The sequence below is a fragment of the Talaromyces amestolkiae genome (assembly GCF_001896365.1).
Source record: "Talaromyces amestolkiae strain CIB chromosome Unknown scaffold26.1, whole genome shotgun sequence".
NCBI classification, from domain to species: Eukaryota; Fungi; Ascomycota; class Eurotiomycetes; order Eurotiales; family Trichocomaceae; genus Talaromyces; species Talaromyces amestolkiae.
The window spans coordinates 427,829-453,696 of NW_024468062.1; the positions used below are offsets into that span (position 1 = coordinate 427,829).

Genomic DNA, 25,868 nt, shown 5'->3' on the forward strand with positions numbered 1-25,868 from the left:
TAGTCCACATCCGGACAAATCCATCCGACGTTTGAAGCGACGACAGATATTTTTCCCCTGCTTTTTAATCCAAAAGGTCAATTGCATACGTAGTGACGTATTTCACGAAACCATACAGTCGCAATGGTGCCCCAATTCACGTTCTTGACGGTCACAAACCCTGCTCTAGGAGAGGCCAACACCAAGCGTATGCGGGCGCATGTCACCCGTAAGAACTTCGAAAAACGGCGAGGGCAACTAGAAAATGCGAGACGTGGGAACAAGGTCTTGCAAACTAAAACGGAATTAATGGATGCAGTGATATTAGAGTCGGAGAAATCCGTGATGAGGCACTGTGCCTTGAATCCGTATATGGTACTTGTGGAATCCGATTATATTACTATCCATCAATGTAAGCTAGTCATCTGCTGATCCATCCTGCACTTGAATCTCTTGTGTTCATATTACCTAGTATTTCGCTACTTCAGACCTTTACTTCTCACCCTAACGTCAGACAAAGCGACCTTGCTCCGGGAACGATCCTGGGTTCAATTGAATTTTTCCGAACCGGCTCTTCTGGAAGCCTCCCTGGCATGGGCGGCTTTATATCATGGCTTGAATGGCTCAGGATCTGCTATTAATGCTGACGAGCACCAAGCTAAGGCTATCAATATCATAAATACTAGATTGAATGATCCTGCAACAGCAGTAACTGACGGAGTACTTGGAGCGGTATACACCCTGGCATACTGCGAGGTATGTCTTGCCCTTCCAACCAAACTGGCAACAACAAAACTAATTCTTGTTTCCTTCCAGCGGCTAGCCAAAAGAGAAACAGGATTTGAGATTCATATGGCTGGCTTCAGACACATGATACAGTACAGAATAGGACGGAAAGACCCATATGATGATCTGTCCTGGTTCTCGGAACTGCTCATTTCGTATGACGACCGCTTGCATCTTTCACAATACGGAAGTAGCTGATAATATTCACTAGAGACGATGACATGCCATCCCAGACAAGCGCAAAAGCGCTGCATTCGTTCTTCCCAGATTCCATCTCGAAAACGCTCGAGGCTATATCTCAAGACCTAAACGATATGCACACCGCAATTGAATACTCAAAGAGATATAATCTAGCGGACCCTTTCGTCGTCAAGGAAATCGATCATCGCATACTGAGCATACGAAACAAAGCCGACATGCTGCAGGGTAAATTGCGATATACCGATGCTCTCGCCCAGGCTATCCGCATATTCCTCTATCTATCGTGTGATCGCCTTGCTATCACCTCGCCTGCCGACCTCACTATGCTAGCTTCTGACCTAAAGAACATTCTCAGCGAGCCGGACACTCGTCTCTGTTCATCATTCGAGTTTACGGTTTGGCAACTATTTGTTGGCAGTGTGGCGACGACGGCAGACTCTGAGACTGGGGCCTGGTTTAGAACAACGCTCTGGAGGTTGGCGCGCGCGTTCGTCCTGAGGGAGTGGAGTGGCTTCTTGGTTATTTTGGAAAGAGCTTTTATGCCTCCGTCTCAGCTGTTGGGGAGTTTCAGACTGGTCTGGGAGGAAGTATTGGAGAATCAGAGTTTTCATGTTTAAAATACCTGCCTTGCCTGGGCTAGTACATGTAAAATTGGTTCATGATTGTATTTTAACATATTTATTGGAAGCATCTGTAGTTACCCAGATACACCCGACACATATATACAGTCATAGACTACTAATGATACCGAAAATGCGTCTCCTCACTATGTACCATTGAAATCACTCCTTGTAATGATCCTTTGTCCGTGCCTCGGCTGCTCCCAAACATTCAGTCGTCATAGCCTCATCTCTAGGAACAAGCTTGACCTTGAAGTCCCTCGGAATAGCAACCAAAGCAGACTTGAATTGATTGTAGTCCACATAGTCGGTGTTGGGTGGATTATCCTCGCTCGCGACAATCTTATATGATGAAAGGATACGAACGAGAGCAGCGTATAAGAGTCGTGAGGCAATAAACTGTCCGGAACAGGCGCGAGAGCCGGCTCCGAAGCTCAGGTGAGGAAGACCTGTGGTCTCCTTTTCGATGGGAGGATTAAGGGATTTCAGCCATCGTTCGGGGTTGAATTTGTTCCCGTCGGGGCCGAAGTGGTCGATATCTAGAAATGTGCAGTTAGTATCTGACCTTGTATGTAGATAGTGGGATATGAGCTTACCGTGATTACCAGCCTGGGCGTTGATCAAAATCATCGTCTTGGGAGGGATGATTGCTCCGTTCCAGTTCACTTCCGTAACGGTCTTTCGAGGCAAACTCATGGAACTGACTGTGTAGTAACGACCGGCTTCTTTAATAATAGCATTGACATAAGGAATCTTTTCCTCATGAATACAATCAGTCCAGGCATCGCGAACATCCGGGTAGAACCTCTTGATATCAGCATAAGCACGATCTTGCCACTCCTGGCCTTCAGGTGTAGCCAAGGATCCAATAGCCGAAGTCAAAGTACCGGGAATCGTCTCAAAACCACCAGATACCAATGAAAGACAGATAGATGATACTTCCACTCCGGTCAGCTTGGTCTCTTCATCTTTGAGAATGGCGGCAGAGATGCATGGCTTATCGGTGCCTTTCTTAATCATGGCGCGGACTTTGTCAAGCAAAAGATTCAAATAAGCATCCCGACGCTCACGAAGCTCTTTGGACCGGATGTTCTTCTCGTTGTTGGGCATGTAACGCAACAGTGGAACGTAGTCTTGCAAGTTCTCAGATGCGCTCCGGAGAAGGGAGATGGCGGATCCAACATAAAGAATTTCACGAAGCAGCTCGTCGTAGACTTCGTCCATTCGAATACCGTAGCACAGAGTCAAGGTAGTGTTCAGAGCGTATCGTTGAATAAAAGGTCGGACATTGAGTTCTAGCTGGCCATTCTTACTGTCACGCTTCAAGTCTCGGACGATGCAGTAACTCTCAAGATCGAACATGTTGTTGTAATTTCTCAATGCTGGTCGTCCCAACGCAGTTCCAGCGGCCTTACGTTTCTTCTTGCACGAATCGTCCCAGGGAGATGAACCGATGGTGAAGCCCTGAGTACTGCTAATGATGCCATGGAAGGTGTACAACTTGGGACGATCGATAATCGCATTCTGGTGACCCAACAACATCTTGCGACAATCTTCGAAAGAGTTCACGACCACCGCACGAGTGTTCCCCAGTTTGATTTGATAGACGGAGTTTCCATATTGTCGCCACCAGCGTTCACAAACAGTGGCATGGTCTTCACCTAATTTGAGTAGATGGCCGAAGACGGGAATTGCACCTGGGATCTCTGGGAGGCCTTTGATGTGCGGAATGTCTGTTGCAACGAGCCACTGTCAAGGGTCAATTCTCTGCTCCATTCTTCTCCAGGAAGCGACGATGAATATACCTTGTAGATCAGATATCCCACCAATGCAGCAAGAACGCTAAGAGAGTAGGTCTTTGGAACGACATTGAGATAAGCTGCCAGATCGGCGTCTATTTTGATGGCGTCTGCCATGATGATGCTCTCCAGAACATGTAGTTGCTTGACAGTATGAAATTTAATGAGCTCAGATCTGCGACCGACTGTTTATATGGCCACATAGAGGGAAAGAGTAATGTGCTCATCTCGTAATGCGATAAGATAAGTCTGGTAAACACCAAGTGGGATGCACGAAGAAAGCGTCGGGCTGTCCGACATGAACGGCGTCCAATGGTTTATATTCATTTCAATTACCTGATCATGACAGGACCCCGCTTTGTTTTGGAGCTATCTTTTTTCTTCTTTCTTTTTCTTCTTTCTCGCTGTTCCAGATGCCGTGTCACCTATGTATCGTTGTTGTTATGGCAGGGCACGGGGTTATAAACATAGATTTAGCCCATTTAGCCCTACTGAGATTGTAAGCTATGTTTCTGTAGGCGATTATGTATCTGGCAAGTATGCAATAGTATCAATTGAAGTATAATGAACGTTGTAAGAATCAGTCTACTTGACTTAAAAAGAGAGCAATTCTACGATCCATCCAGTCATTATCCTCCTGATTAGCACCCCCTCCAGCCACATGTCCCCAAATTGAAGGAATGACGGCCACCTCCGCCTTTTTGATATGTTTGGCCTCTCTCTCACTGACTTGCCATGTAAAGTACTGATCAGTGTGACATGGCATGAGAAGACACCTTGTACTCAACCGACCCAAAGCCTCAGACACAGAGACAACATTCTCATCCGTCCAGGAGCCCGCTGTAACCCCAATATCAGACCGCTGCCACATTCCCAGCATCACTAACAAGTCATCCGGATACCAATCATTATAATTCGTCCCGGCAACAGCAGCAGCCCAGTCATCCAGTGATTTATATCCTTGCTTCTCAAACAAGCGCTGCTCAAACCACTCGGCACTAGTCAGCCAGGCAGAATATGCGCGGCCGAAAGCGTGTAATCCACGCAGCGGCGGAGAATCTCTATTTGTCCTAAAATTTCCATCAATGTAATCAACAGAACTCTGCAAAGCAGCCTTAGGACCTTCCAAGAACTGATAATTGTGTAAACTTGTTTTGGCCGAGGAACATATGATGATTGCATTGAGAATCATGCTTGGATGCATCGCTGCCCAGTGATAGGTACATTGCCCGCCCATAGAAAATCCAACCATGACATCAATCTTTGTGAGTTGCAGATGCTCTTTTATGAGCTTATGTTGAGCGCGAACACAATCCCGATAGTCAAGAGTCTGCGGGAAATTGGGTGTATTTGATGGACTGGATGATTCGCCATTTCCAAATAGAGCGACCACGATTACCCGATAATCTCGTAATGCGCCGTCGGCGAAGTTCAAGGTTGAGTTGATGCGGCCGCGGAAGCAGGTGGGAATGAGGGCTATTTTAGTTTTGGTTGGGTTGACTTCGCGGTATGCGAGTTGGACTTGTGGGAGGGTAGTGCCATTTTGGAATTTGAAGTTGTTTATGGCGAAGTGTTGGATTGCGGTCTCAGTGTTGAGGGGGGACATATTGAGAAGTTCATGAGGTGATTTGACGGAACGACATTCCTTCTGCATGCAACGAACGAAACGTACATTTCAAGCCATTCTAGATGTCGGACAGTCCGACGCTACAGCATTTTTACTGATTGGTGCATGCAGGTCAATGAGTCAATTCACGGTTGGTCACAAGTATATTTCCAAAATCTAATTAGCCCATCTATGACGACTATTTCTCAAAAATGGCAGTAGCTTTGATTTCCACCAAAAACCTGGGATCCGGCAATTCTCTCACTCCAATCGTCGCCCTCGCAGGCGCACTGGCACGATCACCCCAGATCTTATTCCACTCCTCATTCATGCCGGCATATTGTGTTTTCATATCCAAGATATAAATAACCGCGTCCACAATATTGTAAAGATCAGCCTTTCCATCAGAGGCACCCTTGATAATACTCTCGATTCGTCGTAGAACTGCAGCGGTTTGTGCGCGAATGTCGAGTTCATATGTTCCGTCGGGCTTTTCAGTTACACCTTCGTATTTGCCGTCTGGCGTAACGGCGGCGATGCCTGAGATGTAGATTGTGTGGTGAGTGTTTGGTGAGACGACTCGGGCATGACTGTATCGCATGGCACCAGTTTTCTTTTCCGGGTCGAGGAGGAAGGACTGTCCGTTGACCGACATGTTGTTTAGGCTTAAATGAGCAACTTGCAATAAGAAATTCGTATGTGTGAACTGTCTTTGGATTTAATGATAGTTCAGTTGGGTTGGTCGTGGTGCTCTATGTCAATATACTTCTAGTATACGGCTCGAGGCGCGGCCCATCCGACAATGGCGGCGCGACCGAAACAAGCTCCTCATTGCATCAAAGCATACGTAGTTTGATGAAGTCGAGAAAATCAACACTAAGGTCTTTTCTCGGGCGATTATCGTTTGCCAACATGTGTAGAAGCATCTTGCTTTTGGTAAAGAACGATACATCGTGGCTCCAGTATCGCGATTAGCGCTACGTTGTAGTTGCCTTGAAAGGAAATCGAGCCCTAGCCCTAAGCCCCGAGCCCTGACTCACGGGTATGAAATGCTCGAGATGCACCAATCATGAAATCTATAATGCTCAGACTTACTGATATAGCTTGCACCAATTGGCTAGATCCCCATAATATTCGAGTCACTACTAAGCTCTAGGTCTAGTGAGGGCTCCAAGTGAGGGGTGAAGGAACCGCCTTATCGGGCTGGTGAGGCTACCGATAGGCGGAGCGAGAGATTCATTTCTCATTCCTCAACAACTGGACAAGAAAGACAGACAGCAACGTTTAGATTAAAATTAAATACAGAGAATACTCGATTGAAAGAATCACAGAAAATATATGCCCTTGAGCTGTTTAGTACTATATTATCAATACCATCTGTAATCATTTGAGGGTATCTGGCGTGGGGGTGTGGAGACTTATTCCGTGGTTAGTGCTCAGGCACTGATAAGCTGCTCTCCTCCTTCTCTACTTTCTGCAGCTGTCTGACTCACTAGACTGATGATCAGAGAAGACGAAAACCAGTTATACGCAATGTCAGGACCAGTAGCCCGAGCAGAAAGCTCTTGCAGAAGATGCCATCGCCGAAAGAAACGCTGCGACAAGGCCCTACCACAGTGTCGGGCCTGTCAACATGCCAATCAGCGATGCAGCTATCTCGACGACGAAAAAGAAACGGCGACATTCTCTATTGCGTACGTTTATTCAACTGGTATTTCTGAGATCTCAGAAACTGATTTTAATCATCTATATAGATATGTCCGAGGACTAGAAATGCGTGTCAAAGACTTGGAGCAGCAATTGGCAATGTTCCTTGATATGCGAACGACCGAACAGGAAACGCTATTCGGTCCTTCGAATGACATTGACGGTGTGAGATTGGACTTTAATACTCGACCGATAGAAACTTCTCCGATCCACGTAATCGCGCAACCGCAGCCGATACAAGCCAGCCCGCCAACCCAGCAGCAACAAGGTGTAGTAAATGGCCAGCACATCCCCATTACTACCCAAAAACCCGACTCATTGGCGGATGAATTGAAACTACTTTCCTTGGAGGCTGCCGCAGACCGCCACGTCGGATCATCTTCTGGGATATCTTTCGCCAAACTTACACAGGCCGTTCTCCGACGACTATCACCAGATCGACAAGAATTCGTTTTTGATGATGAGCAGGAGGAGGAAGACGATGATGATGAAGAAGAAGAAGATGACTGTGTACCAAATGAGACGGAGACTACTCCCACGTTCTCATTTGCGTTCAACGAAATTAATACGCACTTGGTCTCGTCTCCGCCACTGCCACTCTATTTTCCTTTATCCAACGATCAGCAACAGGACGGCCTTATTCATGAAGTATTATCTCTTATCGAGCCGGCTCATATCAGCCATCTACTCGAGTTCTATTTCGCCCATTCTCATACCTTGTATCCGTTTGTTCGGCAGCAGGAATTCACAACTGTCCTTTGGCGGTTGTATGCCGACCCTTCCGACCCGCTTGCTCAGTCTCCGTTGTGGCAGTTCCGGATCTGGATGGTTCTAGCGATTGGATCAACGGCATATTCTTCGGTATCTTTGCTGGATGAGTCGGAATCCGTCCAGCTGTTTAACCGGGCCATGGTGCATTTTGAGGGTGCTATGGGATGCGGAGATTTGGTAGGCATCATGATAGGTCTTATCCTACGGTAAGCTAATTTATGCATAGGCCGCTCTAGAAGTTTTGATGCTTCAAGTATCGTACTCTTTTTTCAATAAAATTGGTCCGAGTAAGTGGCTTTGCTCTATGTTTCATGAAGTATGCTAATTCTGAAAGATACATGGATTTTGATCGGAATGGCGGCTCGTATGGCGACTGGCATGGGCTTACATACCGCTGAGCAATACAAGAGTCTCACCGTGGATCTTGCCGAGCACCAGAAACGCCTCTTCTTCTGCCTGTATATGATGGACCGGTACGTTAGAAAACGGGTCTGACATATAACTATGCTCACGGTTTGTAGTGTTGTTTCGTTGGCTTTGGGGCGTCCATTCGCCATCCAAGATGATGATATCACTGTAGAGGTATGCTGAAATCCGTGTCTTTAATAAACCGTGCTAACATAGTACAGCCCTTTGCAGACGTAGACGACGAAAACATACAACCAGATGGCATCATACCATCCACAAAGCTCGAGCCATCAACCATGGCCATCCCCCTGCACATCTTAGCCCTCCGGACCATTGCTAGTGACATTGGAAGTAAAGTCCATGCAGTCCGAAACAGCGACCCAGCCAACCAACAAATGAAAGAACAGACCCTCCAAAACCTTCACAGAAGGCTGATAGAATGGCGACGGACGATGCCGTTTCCGCTACCAGACCTACAATCCAAGGTCCCTCATTTGTGCACAAATTGGTTCGACTTTAATTATTATACCCATGTAATTATGCTTTATCGCCCATCTCCGCTCTGTCAAACGCTAGATCTTGCTCAACTGCGAGTTCTTGCCGAAGCATCCAGCATGGCTATCCGACAAGCCACGACCATGCATCGACAGCAACGCTTCTCATACAATTGGCTCAATCTCGCTGTTTTGTTCAATGCGACACTTTCTTTGATGTACTCGACAACGGCACAACCGAACAATTTGTCTCAGGTGTTGGAGTCGAGTAAAGCAATTGAAGATTTGGAGTTGAGCATTGAATTGTTGCAGGCTTTTAGTCGGAAGTTTGCTTCTGCAAAGAGGATTCAGGGGATGATTCGGATTGTTTTGGGCAAGTTGAAGCTGCAGGTTGTTCATTCGTAATTATCCATTCATTTATTTCCTAACAAAGAGACTGTCAATTTGACGGTCTCAGTTCTACCAAGGAGAATTCCTACCAGCAATGAAACTCAAAAAATGGCCAGCATCTGATTCCATCCACAATGAGATATCTTTGCAGCTGCTAGGCACACCAAGCTCGCTGCATAGCTGACAATTGTGAACGTAATCAATCCCCAATATTGTCCATTGCAGCGTTGAAGAATAGCGCCACATATCGGGATGCCAGTGAGGGTGCTGCAAATATTCGCATCAGTCAAAAATGTTATGTTACGATTTCTAGTGAAAGAAACGTACCTGATACTAACAATAACATAAGCCGTAGCATAAGTCCTCCCAAACCTCTCAATCCGACACAACTGCCCAATACAAACCGGCGCAAGACTGACATTACTCCCACTCGCAAACCCGAACAGAGCCGCAAACGCAATTGCCAGTGCCGACGCGCTCCCACTGCTAATGACTTGCTCGGATTGAGCCGGCATCCACAGGCAAGCAACAAAGAGCAAACACATGGCAATAGTTATAATGAGCGTGTTGAACCTGCCCAGTCGATCTGCACACCAGCCGGGGATCCAGCGACCAAAAACCGCCGCGGCATTGACGAGAGATAACAATAAGTATGACGATTCGGAGGACATGTTGATATCTAACGCAAAGGAAGTAAGGTATGTCAATGGGATGAACAAGCCCCATTCCATGAAGAAGATCCCCATTGTAGCGAGCATGAGATCTTTCCGCCGAAAGATTGATAAATCTGGAACTAGTCTTTTGAATGTAGCACTTTTCGCTGGGAAGCGTCTCCTAATCAATAGAAACGCGAGACCGAAAGTGACCAGATCAACAAGCGCAATAATTCGCGTTGCCCATGCAAATCCCAAGTTGGAAGAAACATGTTGAAACAACAATGGAAACACAACGCCGCCTATCGAAGCGCCTGACGATGCAATCCCCACCGCAAACCCTCTTCGACGATGGAAATAATGTGCTACAATCGAAATAGAAGGGCTGAACGCGAGCGACAAACTGGCCCCTCCCAAGAGCCCAAAACAGAGCATAAAATGCCAATAATCCGTGCACACCTCCAGCAATAATAAGAACGCCACAGTCCCCAATCCACCAAGCAATATAAGCGGCCGTGGTCCCTTTGCATCAAAGACTGGACCAGCTTCAACGCCACAGAAAAACGCAAGAAATGAATAAACGCCAAAGATCCAGGCGATACTGCTGGAGGAGTATGGTTGGAGTTGGTGTTCGCCCAGATATGCCTGGAAGATGCCGAGACAGTTCATGAGGCCCATTGAGCCGAAGCAGGACATCCAGCTGCCTAGGACGACGAGCCAGGCTGTCCGGCCTCCTTCAGGATAGGTTATTTCGTCAGAGGCATCTTCGGAGGTGATGGTAGTGTCGTTTTCGGAGTGAATATTGCTTATAGATTTCTCTTTGCCGGCAGGTTTGAGGCTTGTTGCATCTGCGATATTGTTGGCATTTGCGGTAAATGTGTTATTTTCACTTTCGGCGCAGTAATTTTTGGCATCTTTGAGATCATTCTCACTCGCTGTTGGAATACCCATGAGTCGTTGGCTGTGTTGTATGTGATCAGACCCGACGGCTTTGGTGTACGAGTCAACTGGTGTGACACATTTGACTGGATGATAAAAAGAAATCAAAGATGCTGATCCTAATCATCCTGCACCTATTTTTCGCCGATTCGATTGCACCGACAGTGTATGGGACCAATGTCGGTCTTGAGTCCGTATTTGTCGGGGGATCCGACGTTTCATGTCAACAACCTGATTTTCAGAAGGGCCATAAACAATCCGGATATCACAAAACAGCAAAGCTACATAATGTCGTCTGACTTTTGGACATGTGATAACAATATCATAGTACGGTTGATTTCAACTGCTCTACAGTTTGGTAACCTTGAAAAGTCAAATCCGAATATGCGCAACAGTCCCCCTCCCCCTCGAAGACAATGACCTTATACACACCTACCTAGGTAATATGACTGCTATTACAGTTCCTTCACATTCTGAGGGACCTCCTTCTCATCCTCGAAAMCCTTMCCCGCCTCAATTCCTGTCGAAATCGGCACTCCATCCAAAATCGAATCAATCTCCTCCAAAGACTTACCCTTCGTCTCAACCCAGTACAGCAGCACAAACACAAACTGAAAAACATCCCACACGCCATTGATCATATAAGTTTTCCAGCCAATCCGATCCATGGCAATAGGGAATGCATACACTGTGACCAGGCCAGCTGCCTCGGCCGCAAATGTATAAATACCCATTCCGACAGCTCGTAACCGGAAATTGAGGACTTCAGGTGGGTACAACATGCTCAACGGGGTCCAGCCAAAGGAATATGACCCTTGGAACAGAAAGATCATAGCTATAGTGCCGTAGATGCCGGATGGATTTGTTGAGGTGCCGTAGAGCTTTGTAAAGGCACCCACTAGGAATAGGCAGATGGTTTCCAGGCCAGTGGACCAGAGGGCTAGGCGCTTGCGGCCGATACGGTCAACCGATGCTGTACCTATGAGTGCGACGACCAGACAGAAAGAGTTGAGGATGATATTCTGTCGGTGCTCGTCAGTAAGAACGCTTACCAAAAGGTTACATAGAAGACTTACGATCTGAAGCTGAGTTGTCGAATCTGTAATACCGGCCTGGTCCAGCATATCGCCCAAATAGAAAGAAACGATGTTGTTTCCAGACCACATCGAGAATACAGCCACAGAAAGCATGAGAAGTGTCCTCTTACGATCCGAGGGCTTCTTAATCATATCCCCCACCACCTTCCATACACTCTCAGACTCAATAGACCCAGCCAAAGATTCAGTAATCAGGAGATATTCTGTCTGAACAGTGGCATTCTCCAATTCTCCATTGCTATAGATCTGTGCAAGAACTTTGCGACATTCATCACGGCGGTTGACTGATGCCAGCCAACGGGGAGATTCTGGCAGGAAGGGGAGAAGCAAAAGCAGCACGATGCTAAAGAAGCCCTGTAGCAGATTCGGTATACGCCAGGACCACGTCGAGGTCATCCCGCTTGTTCCGTACGTGACTCCTGAAGCGACGAGGCCGCCAACGTACCTGTGCCAGTCAGTATGCGTCAGAAGTCCGGATTAGAGTGGGTAGAAGACGTACCAGAAATCAAAAATCAAACACAAAGCAATGCCTCTCCATTTTATAGGCAATGTTTCCGCAAAATATATCGGGCCTGCCATGGACGAAAAGCCAGCTCCAATACCAACAACTATCCTCGAGACGACAAACATGGCAAACCCCTGCGCCGCTGTACCAAGAACGACACCCACGATTGTAATGAGTGAAGCAAGCAACATACTCGGCTTCCTTCCAATCCAATCCGGGACTTTAGCAAATGCTATACCCACAACCACATTACCGATCCAAGTGGATGCGGTAGACAGAGCGGTTCTGGAGGTGTCGAGCTGGAAAATTTGTTGTAAGCGGGGAGGATGTTGAGGCCGTTCATTAAACTGCCATCATAACCCATAGTGGTGCTAGTGACGGAGGAGCAGAACACGATGATGGCTACGAGGACGCTGGAGGTTCTGGGGACGATGCCCTCTTTCCAGAATACGGAGAGGACCATGTTGGTCACTCGTTTCTCAGATCCTTGTATCGGTCCGAAGGGAGCACAATTATGCTTCTAAGGATGAAGTCACGGGCGACTTAAGAAGAATACCAGATTATACTAATAGGGATATGATTACAAACCTCGATCCTCCGGTAATTACATTCTATTTAACTGCCTTAGAGCGCTATCATCCTGGCTATCATTACATAGCAGAGCAAGATTCGGTTATCTCCTCGAAGCTTGTCTAGCCCTAAAATGCCATATATGGTCAAAGATTACCAGAGGATAACTAGTCTACAACCCTTTAAAGTGTTGATAAAGCTAATCCTCCGGCAAGTTATACTTTACGCTTTTTGGACCGGCGCATATTCTAAATCTCAACCCACCCAATGACTATGAATCCTCTCTTATCACACGAGCATCTAGTTGTCGGGCCCCGCGAGAATAGCGGCCATTCCGGCATTGACTGCGGCGGATAGGCCGACGGTTGCGGGATTTATGCGATGGCATCTGGAGAATGATGGGAACGTTTGCGAAAAATACTTCCCCGCTATACGGCATTTTGCCAATGTTTGTTGTTTGAGTGAGAGGCTACATATATTGGATGTTCTAATCCTTGGGTTGGTAGTCAAAGGCCGTTGTATATGCTTCCATGACTGTAGTCTTAACAAACAAGCGTGAGATCACTTCTTTCCCTTCTATAGATATAGTTGCAATAGAAGAACAAAATGGTCGGCCCCCTTGCTACATGGCCAGCCTGGCCGGAATTTACCTCAATCCCCATTGACGAAAAATCCGACGATCTCGCCAACTACAAATCCGCCATCATCCAAGAATACGGCCAAGAAGCCCTAACCAAGAGTTGGCTCAAGGTCTGCTCCGAGCTAGAAAAAGTCACAAAGGAGATTCGCGAAAAGGGAAATACAGTCATTCCGGAAATCTCGTATAGCGATCTACAGAGTTTGAGTGTAGAGCAGAAAGAGGAGTATAAGAAAGTTGGATGTTTTCTGATTAGAGGGGTTGTTGAGAAGGATGTGGCGGAGGAGTGGTTCAAGGATTTGAAGAGTTATGTCGCTGACAATAAGGATTTGGTTACAGGTATGTTGTCTTACGCAAAGCTCAAGGGAATAGCCGAGTGACAGTTTATAGGATGGCCCGTGGAAACGCCTGCGATTCTGCGCATGTACTACAGTCCCACTCAAATGGCGGCGCGCTCACATCCAAACTCGCTCAAAGTCGCCCGCGAACTTATCGGCTGGKGGCATGACAAGGAAGAGCCCGAGAAATCACTTGATCCTCTGACCTATGTTGATGCGGTCAGAATCCGACCTCCGGGATCGCCCTTCTTCGGCCTGGGACCTCACATCGATGCCGGCTCACTGAGTCGGTGGGCTGATTCTACATATCGTGCCTGCTATGCACCTGTCTGGCAAGGTAATCCAGAAGATCTGGATCTTTATGAGTTGTCACTTCGCAAAAAGGCAAACACAAGAATGTTCCCAGGCAGTGCACATTGCAGCGTCTTCCGCGCTTTCCAGGGTTGGACATCACTCACGACGACGGGTCCTAGTGAAGGCTCTCTTCTACTATATCCGCACATCCAGTGGGTCATGTCCTATGTTCTGCTACGTCCATTTTTTAAATCCCCAGCCTCTGGAAAGGAGGAAGACATAATGGATGCAAGTAAATGGACATTTGATCCCGACACTCCTTGGTTCCCGGGTACATTTCGATTTGACTCGCAGCGACTTTCAGCGGCTTCACATCCCCATTTGCGTCTCCGAGAGTGTCTTGTTCATATTCCGCCCATGAATCCAGGGGATACGGTCTGGTGGCATGCGGATATGTGCCATGCAGTTGATACCGAACACAAGGGCCAGGAAGATTCCTCCGTGTTGTATATTGCTGCAACACCATCGACGGACGAGAATATCCAGTATATTGACTCACAGTTGAAAGCTTTTCTACATGGGTATTTCCCACCTGATTTCAGTGCAGAGGATAGAGTTCATAGCCTCGAACCGAAGTACAAGGGGTGGAAGGGTCAGGCCGGTATAGTTTCCCCTGAAGGAAGAAAAGCAATGAGATTAGATGTGAAGGCCTGACACGTTGCTTGAATCATATATGTACTTATTAACTGATAAGATAACCCTAATACTCGGCAATATGCATGGTACTCATGGTTATGACCAGTTAGGCGTCAGGTGCAAACTGTAATTTTGGATCAAAAGACCAAACTTGTATGCCTGCAGTGTGCGCAGTACCGAACAGTTGATGGTCGCCGAACGTAACAAACCGCGGTCTGTTTGGATTGTACATAGGAAGTATTTCCGAATACATATGTGCGTAGAAAACGTTTGTTTCGTCGAGGATTTGATTGATCTTAAAATGACTCCAGGTGACGATCGGATAGTATATTGTCCCGTCTACAGTTAGCATTTTGCCTTTGTAATACTGCATGCGCTGATCATCGTCGAATTTATGTACCGGAGTCCGGATTTCTAGAGCTTCTGTCTTTGTAGAGTAAGTAATGAAAATATTGACCAGACCGGGCTCTGAGGATTTCAACGGAAGGATTTGAGAGATGACTGAACCATATCGGCAGGKTAGTTGATTAAATCGTGTGAACGTATAGAAATATGTAAAGTCCAGGTCGATTTTTTGCTCGACAGCCAAGATTTTTGAATCAAGGGTGGTGATTTCAAGATTTGTAATGGCAAATCTCTGCCTGAAGAACCTGTATGATGCCAACCCAGTCTCTTTTTCAGCTTGAAGGACAAATAATGTCTCATCGTCGTCGCTGCCCCAGCACGTGAAGAGTGGCTGACCTTCGATACGGGCTGACCGGACGCTATCACTGTCGAAATGCCAACTAAGAATCGTCAACCCGTCCAAAGGTCTTCCGATGAGGATGATGGCTCTGTCATGACGAGCATTGATCTCTATTATATGTGGAGATGGGAGTCGAATCTGATGTGACCGGTGGGTCGACAATTCCCAAGCGGTACAGTATCTGTGAGGGTTTAGACTTGGAAATCTTGTATACTAATCTAGTAAGTCCTACCCTGAAGCTTGAACAAATAAAAAGWGTTCAGATAAATGAATGAGGCGAATCACGCCACGGGTCTCAGTCATGAACTCGGTCACAGTCCCTGTCGTCAGGTTTTTGATGCATGCAATCCTTTGGTCTGGTGATAGCCATGCAACCTTGCCTGAAGAATAAGAAACAGATTGTTCTGCTGTTGACGTGTCTTTGAATAAGCATTCCAAGTCGTTGGGCCATCGATAACATGCTCTTGTACGGTTGAATCCATGTTTGCAGCGCATGATATCCGCAGCAGACACGGTTTTGTCTCCTAGATCAGGAAGTGGAGAAGGATAAAAGGGAAACTGAATCGCGCTGTAAATTTCCTTCGACGAGAGTACAGTCTGCCATTGCTTGGATACCTAGAGGGTCCAATAAGTAGCCGCTTTCTGCTGTGAGGTAACGCATATTTTTTTTAAGAAGTCATACCCTTTGAAAGATCCATACTTCAAGCGGATCCAAATATCGTGCAATTTCAAGCACGAGTTCAAGCGGTAGGGAGCCAACAATGTCACAATATAAACTTTCCTGACGAGCATTAAGCTCGCGTCTCTCATCGATGGTCAAGTCATCCAGAATGGCATTCAATCTGCTAAGCTACCTTAGCAGTAGTCACGGAACATAGCGGCAGGAAGCTGCTCACACGGCTCGGCGAGCTTGTTTTGTAGACAGAGACTTGAAGTCCTGGATGAGACGAGTCTGTTCAACATCGCTGTCGCTGTCGCCGTCCGGGTGACGGCTGCTCATGATTATGTAGACTGCATGCTTCAACGATAGTCAAGATGTCGTGTTGTAGGATCACTAGGGCGTTGTAAGTGTAGAAGCGGGGCAGCGATGTACCTAGTTGGTCCTAGTCCGGCAGGAGCCTGAGGCATCTTTGCCGAGATTGCGTGCGTCCCTTCTTCTAGCCTTAACTCTTAAGGCTTTCTTCACTGCCTCTCCCAAACAACATACGTCTCTTCTGAGACACGCAGCCGGCGATCTAGACATTCTCGACCCGGCTTGCCCATCAAAGTAATTCGCCAGCCTTCATATCGGCCCCCGCGCCATCTGGCTACGTGCATACCTAGTACCTACCGCGGACATACCTGTCGAGCTCGCATCGCCCCACTGATCGCTTCCTCCTTTTCATGCAGAGGGCTAAAACGCGACTCCCTACATGCGCCTGGACCAATGCGACGAGATCTCCTGTCGTCTTCTCTGCTAGTTTGAAGCACCGGAAATTGCTCAATCACAATTCCTGCTTCGCCGCGTTACGGAGGATAGTTTCCATCACTTCATTACGACCAGACTGCTTGCCAGTGCGTGGGCAGTCATGTCGAGTCGGGGTTACGTATCCGGCACTATCGGCTGGKAAGAATCCATATCCCTGCTGCCATTGCTTCTGATTGACATAAGATTGCATTTGCGCATGCATACCACATAGCTGCATACACGTACATACTATGTAGAGAGTATGAGCATCCTGAGGTAGCACTGCCTAGCTTCGAAGCAGCTAGTATCATTCAGCCCAGCTCCCATAGCTCCACCAACGAGAGAACGGAGACGATGATAAATTTACACGCGTAATCAGTACTCCGGTGTTAATCTTCTAGTTAGTAGCATCGTCTTTGATAAGCAGACTCTTGGAATGCTCAGTAACCTATTGATGGCGCGTTCACGTACTGCATCTAAATCATATTTGAAATGCCCCGTACTGTTATCATATGATGATTATGTTTACGCCCTGTTGACCGGCTCTTTCGCTGTATTGACTGTGTCGCATATTGACCAGCTATCGTGACCACAATTTGCCACGGTCGATCAGGTGGGGGGGACAATAAGACAAGAAATGAGAACAGAATAGTGATCAATGAATAATCGAGCTGATCCTGGACAGTCTAGAAGAGTCGTAGCATCTGCAACTAAGTTGCGGCAGAAGTAACAGAAGCTTCCACGAGGAAACCCCCAACGCCGGACTCGCTCCCCCGCAACTCCCTTTTCTGCTCTCCCTCGTTTGTTTTCTTTTGTTCCTGCTACATCCTCGACCACGTCGGCTCGGTCCTCGATTATCCTTACTGCCAGTATACTCCCTATCGAATCTATCTCTTATAGTGCCGAGTTCCATCGTTTGTGGCCCTCCGATCCGTCCCATTGTTCTTGTGTCATCATGTTTGGGCCTCTGGAGCTCATTCGGCCGTGAGTCTTCAGTCTCTTTGCGACGCCCCTCGACACGATCCGAGCACCGCGACTGCATACGCCATCGGATCAGTATACGAGTGTCCTACGTAGCGAGAAAGAATACGAGGACAATTAAGACAGGAAAGAAGCAACGCGGTCAACAATAATTGAACGTATATCGATACTCTTCACCTCACCGGCTAAGTCTCCGCCAGCGGAAGACGCACCTCCGCCGACGACATTCGCGAAACAACCGCTATACGTACTCGAGCCGCTATGAACAGAGTCGCCGATTTTCCTTCAAGAGGCCCTTTTTCTGTTGCTAGCGATAGACAGCGAAATATCCCCGTGCTCAATTCGTCGGCACCGGCAGCTGATGCCAATCGCGGTGATCCGATGGATCTGACAGCGGCCGCGCCGGATGGCGATTCCAGCATGCACAATACCAACGGAGACAACCAAAGTCACTTGAATGCCTCGGGTGGTCAAACTATAGGAGCTGCTGCTGCCGCGCAACAACCAAAGGTCGTCCAGACGGCGTTTATACACAAGCTATACAAGTAGGTAATTTCGCGTTCATGCGATAGCAGTACTAATCTTCGGGCAGCATGCTCGAGGATCAAAGCATTCAACATCTGATTTCCTGGTCCAACTCGAATGAAAGCTTCGTCATGTCTCCGACCTCCGAATTTTCCAAAGTTCTCGCGTAAGTTCGCCCTGCCCTCTCCGACAGTACATCATATTCTCATTCTTTGTAGACAATACTTCAAACACACGAATATTTCGTCCTTTGTACGGCAATTGAACATGTACGGTTTTCACAAAGGTATGTTCTCTCTCCCAATTGCAAGGCCCATGCTGACTATCAGCAGTAAGCGATGTCTTTCATACAAGCTCCCCTGACTCAGCGCTTTGGGAATTCAAACACGGCAACGGAAACTTCAAAAGAGGCGACTTGGTGGGTCTGCGCGAAATCAAACGAAGGGCATCCCGGCATACTCTGATTCATCGAGACTCTTTTTCAAATACTAAACCCGGAGTGTCACAACCGGGAACGCCAGCCGAGCCAATACCTGAAACGGGCGACATGCGGATGTTGTCTTTGGAGCACTCGATCTATGAAATGCAAAATCGAATGCTGCGCTGGGAAGAGACCAATTATATGTTGAGCTCCCGGTGTCAAGCGTTGGCAGAGTGTCTCGTCAGATGTCATCAATGGACAAATTCAATTTCGCAGGTTCTCGTCAAAATGAACCAAGACCGGGATAGTGCTATATATCGTGAAGGTAAGTCGCTGCAATGTATTGATAAACATTTCACTAACAAGTCCAAGTCTCGGACATGCAACAAGACATTGAACGACATCTGGATAGCACTCGTGCCTTGGAGACGCCTCATGAAAGCCTGCTGGCTAGCCGACAGCAAGCATTCTTTGGAAATGTAGCAGAACCAGGACCACCACTCTCACCGCGTCAAATGCCTCAAGACGACAGTCGCCGGCCTTCGCTTGCGGACACCTCTAAACCAATTAGGACACACATATCACAGCATCTAGCTGTCTCTCCTCGGCGGTATGGATCTATTGGTGGAGGGCATTCTTCGCCAGGTTATAGTCGTCCGCCGCTTCCTCCTCAACATCAGCAACCTCCACTACCTCCGCCTTTGTCGGCAGTCACATCGCCGTCAGATTCGGCAATGCTCGCGCGTCGACATACGTCTGCAGATATTCGTCAACACGGGTGGCCACCAAGCGGAATACAAACTGCAGGAAACTCATCTGGACCATGGCCATCATCGCCGCATCGACTTCCGTCGACTAGTGAGCAACAAGTCCGTGATGTTTTGGCGCAGTATGAAATTACAGGGTCAAGGCGACGAACCCAACTATCACGACAAGCAACACCACCTTTGGGGGCCCCCGATCAGCCGGGAGCACCGCCGTTTTCTGCGTCCGCTTCGCAGCAACATCTCACCGTGGATCCGACATGGTCGGCCGGAAGCAGTAACGGGGGACCTCGATTTCCGCGGTACGACAATTCACTACCAGCGACGCGTCGATCCAGTATGGCGAGCAATGTGCACTCCTTGCTCAATCCAACGGACACTAGCGAACGGCCAGAAGAAGACGACCAAATTCTCGAAGATCGCAAGCGAAAACGGCTTCAATAATCTCTTTTCTCTATCACATCCACATTTTGCATCACAGTAGTGAGTTTTTGTGTCCATCTATACATTAATACCACGACATACATCCCATCTCTTCCCATTTATATACCAACGCTTGAATCATCATTATACCCGAGAAGGAGGATCGGTCGTTCTATCACTCAAGGCGAATGGAGAGTTTGTTTCTTGTTTAATGTGTATAATACCACACATACATATTTCTATTATCCACCGGACTCTGTCCTCTATATATCTTCCCTTCTTTCTATGCATGCATTCAAATTGACGGAGTCTTTTCTATGTCTGTCTATACCAATGAGATTTTGCATCTATGTACGTACAAATAGCAGTAATATTTCTGACGCAATCATTCCACCCGCTTCTTCTTCTTTTTTTTCCGATCTTGTAATAATTCGTCCAAATAGCTGACCTTGCCCGTCTTTTTGCGTTTGTTGGATGGTATGGTAGGTATAGTAGGTATTTGCGGTTCAGCGCTATGGTCGATATTCGTATTCGTCTCGACGTTGTCTATATCCTCATGCTCTTCTACTTCGACTTTCATGGTTTTCTGCTGTGTCTGCTTCTTCTTCCCCAAAGACGTCCTTCCTTCCTCATCATCATCCTCCTCATCCTCAGCCTCTTTCGGCCGTGCATTCACAGCATCGTCCTGCCCCGTCTTTCCTCGCGCCTGAGCTGCTTGTTGTTTCTGCTGTTGTTGCTGCTGCATAAACTTCTTCGCATTCCGTCCCAGCAATCTCTGTCTCAGTTTATCATCCAATTTATTGTTGCTGCTGGAGCTATTCAGAGTATTAAACGCATCTTTGACGGGGACGGGGGCGCCGAGACCGAGTCTACACCACCACCACCATTAGTATTGTGTTCTACCTCATTCATTCTAGGAATCAAGCGATGAAGAGAGACAAACCGTTCAGGAACAGCAGTGAATATCTCATCGTCATCGTCTTGTTTATTCTCGGCGCCGGAGTCGGTGGATGTAGTCGTGGTCCGCGGCGGAAGCCATGATGCGACGAGGCGTTGGCTGCGGGCGAGCGCGATGTTGGCGCGATTGAAGATTATGTCTGCTTCACTTGGAGGTTTCGTCGTCATTTTTTTTTTTCCTCTTATATAATCTTAAAAGATAGGTAATTGCTTGTTAGAAGGAGTCAGAGTTTGGATGCGCAGTTACTACTGTAGATATTTTCGATTCTTAGGTGGGGATCCACAAATTACTTCTTTAGGTTAGTGATATACACATGGTCCACACTTCTTCAATTTCGAGAATTCAACAAGGCGAGATACACGCTAAAGAATATCATCAGTCATAAATCGTCACACACCATTAATCCGCAAAACAGATATGCTCTTCGGCATATTTCCTGTACCGATCGAGGATATCGGTTGAGTCTAATCCCTCCACTCCAACCGCGTCGTCGTAATGCGAGACCACCCCCTTGCCGTCTATCAGCACATTTTGATTCAAAGAACTGATGGTGTTGTTGCCATTCGGCAAAACGATGAATGCGCCCGATAGTTTTCCAGGTGGATTCTTCCACAGTGGGAATTTGTAGTTCTGTAATTCGCCGCGCTCGAGGTGATAGAGGAACGAATTGTGTTGTTGCGCTTGCGAGAGCCAGGTGTGTGTCTCAGTCGCGCTTGCGGGTTCTGATGTAGGGTGGGCACCAACGGGGAACCACGATTTTAGCATATCCCTCCAATAGGGCCAGAACGGATTCCAGCTCCGTTCCGATGATGCTCTAGAGTCCTGACTCAAGGAGTGAATATCGAGTACTTGCGGTAATAGCACGCCCGGTCTACGGTGAAACTCGGCGACGGCGGGTTGGTGAATGACATTCGCGGAAATGATGCTCGTGTCTGGATTTTGTAATCTTGTGTTGACAATAGTAGGAATCACATTATCCTCGATATAGACAACATCACCGTCAATTTTGATGTATACATTGTTGGCATCCGCTGCGGGGAGAGATTGGCTGATCGAATAGAAATCCGATTTGTTCACAGTCTCGTACAGCCACTCGAGGTGTCGCCATTCCCTCCTTTCGGGGATGAAGACCACTTGATCCAGTAGACCGCCATATGCAACCAGATTTCGCTATACGATATTAGCTTCCTCTGCTCCACTCATTGTCAGAAAACGTACCTGCAAATAACAATCCAATATCGAGCTCCGCTCCCAATTCCTATACTCCACCACAGCAACCACATTCACATCCCTCAGTTTTTCGATATCACTTTTAGTACCAATCCATTGATTTCTTAAATGATTAAGTCGGTGATTGAAGCTCGGATTGGTAATCAGCGCTAATAAAGTAGCATCTGTATAAAAACAGAGTATGATCGCGCCGAATAACGAGTACAATGCGATTGTGCCGCCGATGAAGGCTATCAGTAATTTTGTGCGGCGGTGTTGTCTTAGTCTGGGGTATGTATATACGATAGTTCCGGCTTCGAGGTTCTGTTTTTCATCGATTGGGTAGGCCATTTTCTGTCTGTGAAGATTATCTGATGGAGGGTGATTATCTGATCGGCGCCAAGATCTTATCTCCGGAAGAGGCGGATAGCTTCTTTTGATGATTTCATGCCATGGAATTGAGGGGAGTCTCATGAATATAACGTTCGAGAGCCAAAACCAACTCGACAGCTCGGGATTATAATTACTTATATACGCATCCATATAATTGTCCGGGACAAAACCACATCGGATACGCGGACGGATATCATGCTCGCGTGATCGACGTCGTCTGGTTTGAACTGTTACTAATCATGAGTTAATTGCTCCTCTGGGCCTAGCTCCCAGCTACAAGTCGAAAATTCTCAGACGCACTCGCCAGCTACTGAGGGCCAGATCAGCTTTGCAACAAACTTCCACCCTGCCAGAACTCCCGAGCATCCCGGCTGCGGCACTGGACTGCCGGATGCGGATGCGTTCTTGGGCCTGGCTGGTCGTCTGGTGGCTTTGGCGGACGCTTGGCGTATATCATTCTCAAGCTTGTTCGAGTCACGTTTTGCATGATTGGATGATTCTGGGGATGTTATTGATACGTATGAAGGGTGTGGGCTTTGATGCTTCGTGCAACCTGAGTCTGGACTTGTTCATTGTAAAGGTTTACACACAGCTAGTGCGTGTCTGGACTAGCGGATTTGCTTCCGTACCATGACTCATGACAGACTTTACTAAACAGACTGTAATCCATAAGTTAGCTAGTTAATTAACTAACTTAACTAACTTGACTACTAATATGTGATAATAATAAGCTCTGGTGTTTGTTTGAGAAAATAAGCGAAATAGGATTTCACTTTGGCATATCCCAAGTTGACAAGCGAAGTTGGATCGTGTATGGTAATTACAGATACAAACGTATCGTGAGACTCTCTATACCTCCGGATTCTCCTTACACGATCATCATTCGCAAGTGTGTATGCGTTACTAATGTTCAGCGGGTATTGCGTATCACAACCATTCAAGATCTGGTAAGATTGCTTATGTAATGTAAATTACAGATACAATATACGTAACTCCTGCGTACCGTAACTGTAATCCTCCTGAACTACAGCGCTGAATGACGTACCCGCAGTTTCCCGCGTTGCCGTCAGGGCGTTGCTTCGCTGCGCCGAAAAAAAGTTGGCCGCCGACTGACACGTGCAACCTTGATCAATCCCGCAGCATTACCGCCTACAATCAACACGGTGAATGCTCCCACCTCTCATCGCCATGATATCCTAACTGTTCCATGGCCTACAGTCATTCTCATCTCTCTGAAATATGAAAGCGGCCCTTGTGTTGCGCCGTCTGTGCCTTCGGCGCGGAGCAAACCACACCATCGGCACACCTCCGTCTTTACGAACGTCATTACGGGCCCTTTCTACAAACACTTCCCCTCGACTGCAGCCGCAGACATGGCATCGTCAGCTATCGCGACGATGGAACAGAATAGGCAGAGGGAGAGTCCCTATAGTCGGTTCGGTCTTGTTTGCGGCCGCATTGGGTCCCGGTGCGTTTATGGAACTGGCGGAGCAGAATGGTGAAGAAGAGACCGGGGAGAAGCATATGTTGGAAGCATCGCGGCAAGAGATACGAAAGACAGTTTCGGAGGATGCACGCGGCTTCACTCGACTCAAGCAAGAGGTTTATGTTTTCTTCTATTGCTATGTGTACGAGCCTATCGCAACTGGCTTCAGATTTCTCCATCTTACCGTCATATTCTTGCCGGTTTTGGTGTCGGTTCCTGTAATATGGATTGGCAGCCGGAATCCAGACCGCAACAATCAGCGATGGGGGACTTTATGGTGGTTTGATTTTCTGGTCAAATCGATGGAAAGGGCCGGTCCGGCGTTCATTAAGGTATGTATATCAGTACTTTCAACAGCTTTTGTTCGTCTGTTGCTGAACTCGTGATAGCTCGGCCAATGGGCAGCGTCTCGAACAGATATTTTCCCTCCCGAACTATGCGCTCGAATGTCCTCTCTCCACTCACACGCACCGGCACACTCTCTACATGCCACGAAAAGGATTTTATGCAAAGCCTTCAATGGGCTTCCGTTTGACGAGATATTCGAAGAATTTCAGGAAGAGCCTCTAGGTGTTGGAGCTATCGCGCAGGTATACAAGGCAAAATTGAAGCCGGACATTGCAGCACAGTACCAAGAGGAACTACAAGACATGCCAAAGGATTTAGCGGCCAGGGTACGAAAGAATGTCGATGTTCTGGTCAAAAGCTCACCTCAACGGGTGCCTTCGTCTTATGTTGCTATCAAGGTCCTACATCCGAGAGTGGACGTCACTGTTAGGAGGGACTTGAACATTATGAGCATTTTTGCACATGTCATCAATGTGATACCTACCATGGAGTGGCTATCGCTACCAGGGGAAGTTGAGCAGTTTGGCGAAATGATGAAGTTGCAGCTTGATTTGCGAATCGAAGCTACCAATCTGGTGATTTTTAGAGAACACTTTAAATCACGCACAACAGCCTGGTTTCCTTATCCTTATACAGAATATACTACTAGGGAGGTCCTTGTAGAAGAATTTGCGCAAGGAATTCCATTGTCTGTTTTCCTTGAGAAGGGCGGTGGTGTCTATCAAGAGGAAATTGCAGACGAGGGACTTGACGCCTTTCTCCGCATGCTGCTCATTGATAACTTCGTCCATGCTGACCTCCATCCCGGAAATATCATGGTCCGCTTCTACAAGCCCAATCAGCTAGATATCTCTCTGAAAGCGCCAAAGCGCGCACATGAAGCCACCTCGAGTGCTGAACTAGATGTCAATGAACAAGTACTACGACGTCTACGACCTCACACGAAAGACTCCGAAGCTTGGAAGGCTGCTCTTGCAGAATTAGAGCGTGAAGGATACCGGCCTCAATTGCTTTTCATCGATACAGGTCTTGTCACCCAATTAAATGACAAGAACCGACGCAATTTCCTGGACCTTTTCCGCGCAGTTGCCGAATTCGATGGATACAAAGCAGGTCATTTGATGGTTGACCGTTGTCGTCAACCGGAAGTGGTGCTGGATCCGGAGATCTTTGCATTGAAAATGCAGCATCTCGTATTGGGCGTCAAATCAAGGACATTCGCCTTGGGTAATATCAAAATTGGCGATGTATTGAGCCAGGTGCTCCAGATGGTCCGAGAGCACCATGTGCGTCTCGAGGGCGACTTTGTCAACGTCGTTATATCTATATTATTGTTGGAAGGAATTGGAAGGAGCTTGGATCCTAACTTGGATCTATTCAAGAGGTGCGTATATCCTGGGCTGTCTATCATTGAAGAGAGAAAACTAATGTCATATAGCGCCCTTCCAATCCTACGCCAACTCGGTTCAGGCACAACACTGCTACAAACCGTGTGTCACGGTGACACATCCATGCTCCGGGTATGGGTTGGTCTTGAAGCACGCACATTCCTCCAAGCCAGTTTGGAGAGTGCCGAAATGTGCGTCAAGTACGACATGTTGGCGCCGAACATTTGATTGAGCCTTCTCGTCCACCTTGACGACTTTGATAACGACTTCATCATGCGTACATTGATGTT

At 47.4% G+C, this 25,868-nt stretch overlaps 10 protein-coding genes across 10 annotated transcripts; 5 read left to right on the plus strand and 5 right to left on the minus strand.

Moving 5' to 3' along the window:
- Positions 1-123: 123 nt before the first annotated feature.
- Positions 124-1,583, plus strand: BHQ10_009793 (uncharacterized protein; the record flags this gene model as incomplete). Its single annotated transcript, XM_040882746.1, has 4 exons — positions 124-391; positions 452-735; positions 796-920; positions 977-1,583. The coding sequence occupies 4 exons, from the start codon at positions 124-126 to the stop codon at positions 1,581-1,583; spliced, it is 1,284 nt and encodes a 427-aa protein (XP_040738295.1).
- Positions 1,584-1,748: 165 nt separating this feature from the next.
- On the minus strand, positions 1,749-4,991 carry BHQ10_009794 (uncharacterized protein; the record flags this gene model as incomplete). Its single annotated transcript, XM_040882747.1, has 4 exons — positions 1,749-2,125; positions 2,183-3,335; positions 3,392-3,570; positions 4,178-4,991. The coding sequence occupies 4 exons, from the start codon at positions 4,989-4,991 to the stop codon at positions 1,749-1,751; spliced, it is 2,523 nt and encodes an 840-aa protein (XP_040738296.1).
- Positions 4,992-5,190: 199 nt separating this feature from the next.
- On the minus strand, positions 5,191-5,646 carry BHQ10_009795 (uncharacterized protein; the record flags this gene model as incomplete). The annotated part of the gene is made up of 1 exon (XM_040882748.1): positions 5,191-5,646. The coding sequence occupies one exon, from the start codon at positions 5,644-5,646 to the stop codon at positions 5,191-5,193; it is 456 nt and encodes a 151-aa protein (XP_040738297.1).
- Positions 5,647-6,491: 845 nt separating this feature from the next.
- Positions 6,492-8,776, plus strand: BHQ10_009796 (uncharacterized protein; the record flags this gene model as incomplete). Its single annotated transcript, XM_040882749.1, has 6 exons — positions 6,492-6,685; positions 6,746-7,646; positions 7,696-7,756; positions 7,804-7,942; positions 7,991-8,051; positions 8,099-8,776. 6 exons carry the CDS (start codon positions 6,492-6,494, stop codon positions 8,774-8,776), a joined length of 2,034 nt encoding a protein of 677 aa, XP_040738298.1.
- An 86-nt stretch (positions 8,777-8,862) lies between these two features.
- Positions 8,863-12,418, minus strand: BHQ10_009797 (uncharacterized protein; the record flags this gene model as incomplete). Its single annotated transcript, XM_040882750.1, has 6 exons — positions 8,863-9,028; positions 9,089-10,375; positions 10,813-11,375; positions 11,430-11,895; positions 11,950-12,302; positions 12,350-12,418. 6 exons carry the CDS (start codon positions 12,416-12,418, stop codon positions 8,863-8,865), a joined length of 2,904 nt encoding a protein of 967 aa, XP_040738299.1.
- A 713-nt stretch (positions 12,419-13,131) lies between these two features.
- Positions 13,132-14,508, plus strand: BHQ10_009798 (uncharacterized protein; the record flags this gene model as incomplete). The annotated part of the gene is made up of 2 exons (XM_040882751.1): positions 13,132-13,501; positions 13,553-14,508. 2 exons carry the CDS (start codon positions 13,132-13,134, stop codon positions 14,506-14,508), a joined length of 1,326 nt encoding a protein of 441 aa, XP_040738300.1.
- Positions 14,509-17,637: 3,129 nt separating this feature from the next.
- On the plus strand, positions 17,638-19,857 carry BHQ10_009799 (uncharacterized protein; the record flags this gene model as incomplete). The annotated part of the gene is made up of 6 exons (XM_040882752.1): positions 17,638-17,666; positions 17,864-18,208; positions 18,256-18,354; positions 18,407-18,474; positions 18,521-18,606; positions 19,204-19,857. The coding sequence occupies 6 exons, from the start codon at positions 17,638-17,640 to the stop codon at positions 19,855-19,857; spliced, it is 1,281 nt and encodes a 426-aa protein (XP_040738301.1).
- A 324-nt stretch (positions 19,858-20,181) lies between these two features.
- On the minus strand, positions 20,182-20,921 carry BHQ10_009800 (uncharacterized protein; the record flags this gene model as incomplete). The annotated part of the gene is made up of 2 exons (XM_040882755.1): positions 20,182-20,665; positions 20,740-20,921. The coding sequence occupies 2 exons, from the start codon at positions 20,919-20,921 to the stop codon at positions 20,182-20,184; spliced, it is 666 nt and encodes a 221-aa protein (XP_040738302.1).
- A 232-nt stretch (positions 20,922-21,153) lies between these two features.
- BHQ10_009801 (uncharacterized protein) lies at positions 21,154-22,081 on the minus strand (the record flags this gene model as incomplete). The annotated part of the gene is made up of 3 exons (XM_040882756.1): positions 21,154-21,924; positions 21,973-22,012; positions 22,074-22,081. 3 exons carry the CDS (start codon positions 22,079-22,081, stop codon positions 21,154-21,156), a joined length of 819 nt encoding a protein of 272 aa, XP_040738303.1.
- Positions 22,082-23,595: 1,514 nt separating this feature from the next.
- BHQ10_009802 (uncharacterized protein) lies at positions 23,596-25,806 on the plus strand (the record flags this gene model as incomplete). Its single annotated transcript, XM_040882757.1, has 3 exons — positions 23,596-24,174; positions 24,232-25,574; positions 25,629-25,806. The coding sequence occupies 3 exons, from the start codon at positions 23,596-23,598 to the stop codon at positions 25,804-25,806; spliced, it is 2,100 nt and encodes a 699-aa protein (XP_040738304.1).
- Between the last annotated feature and the right edge of the window lie 62 nt (positions 25,807-25,868).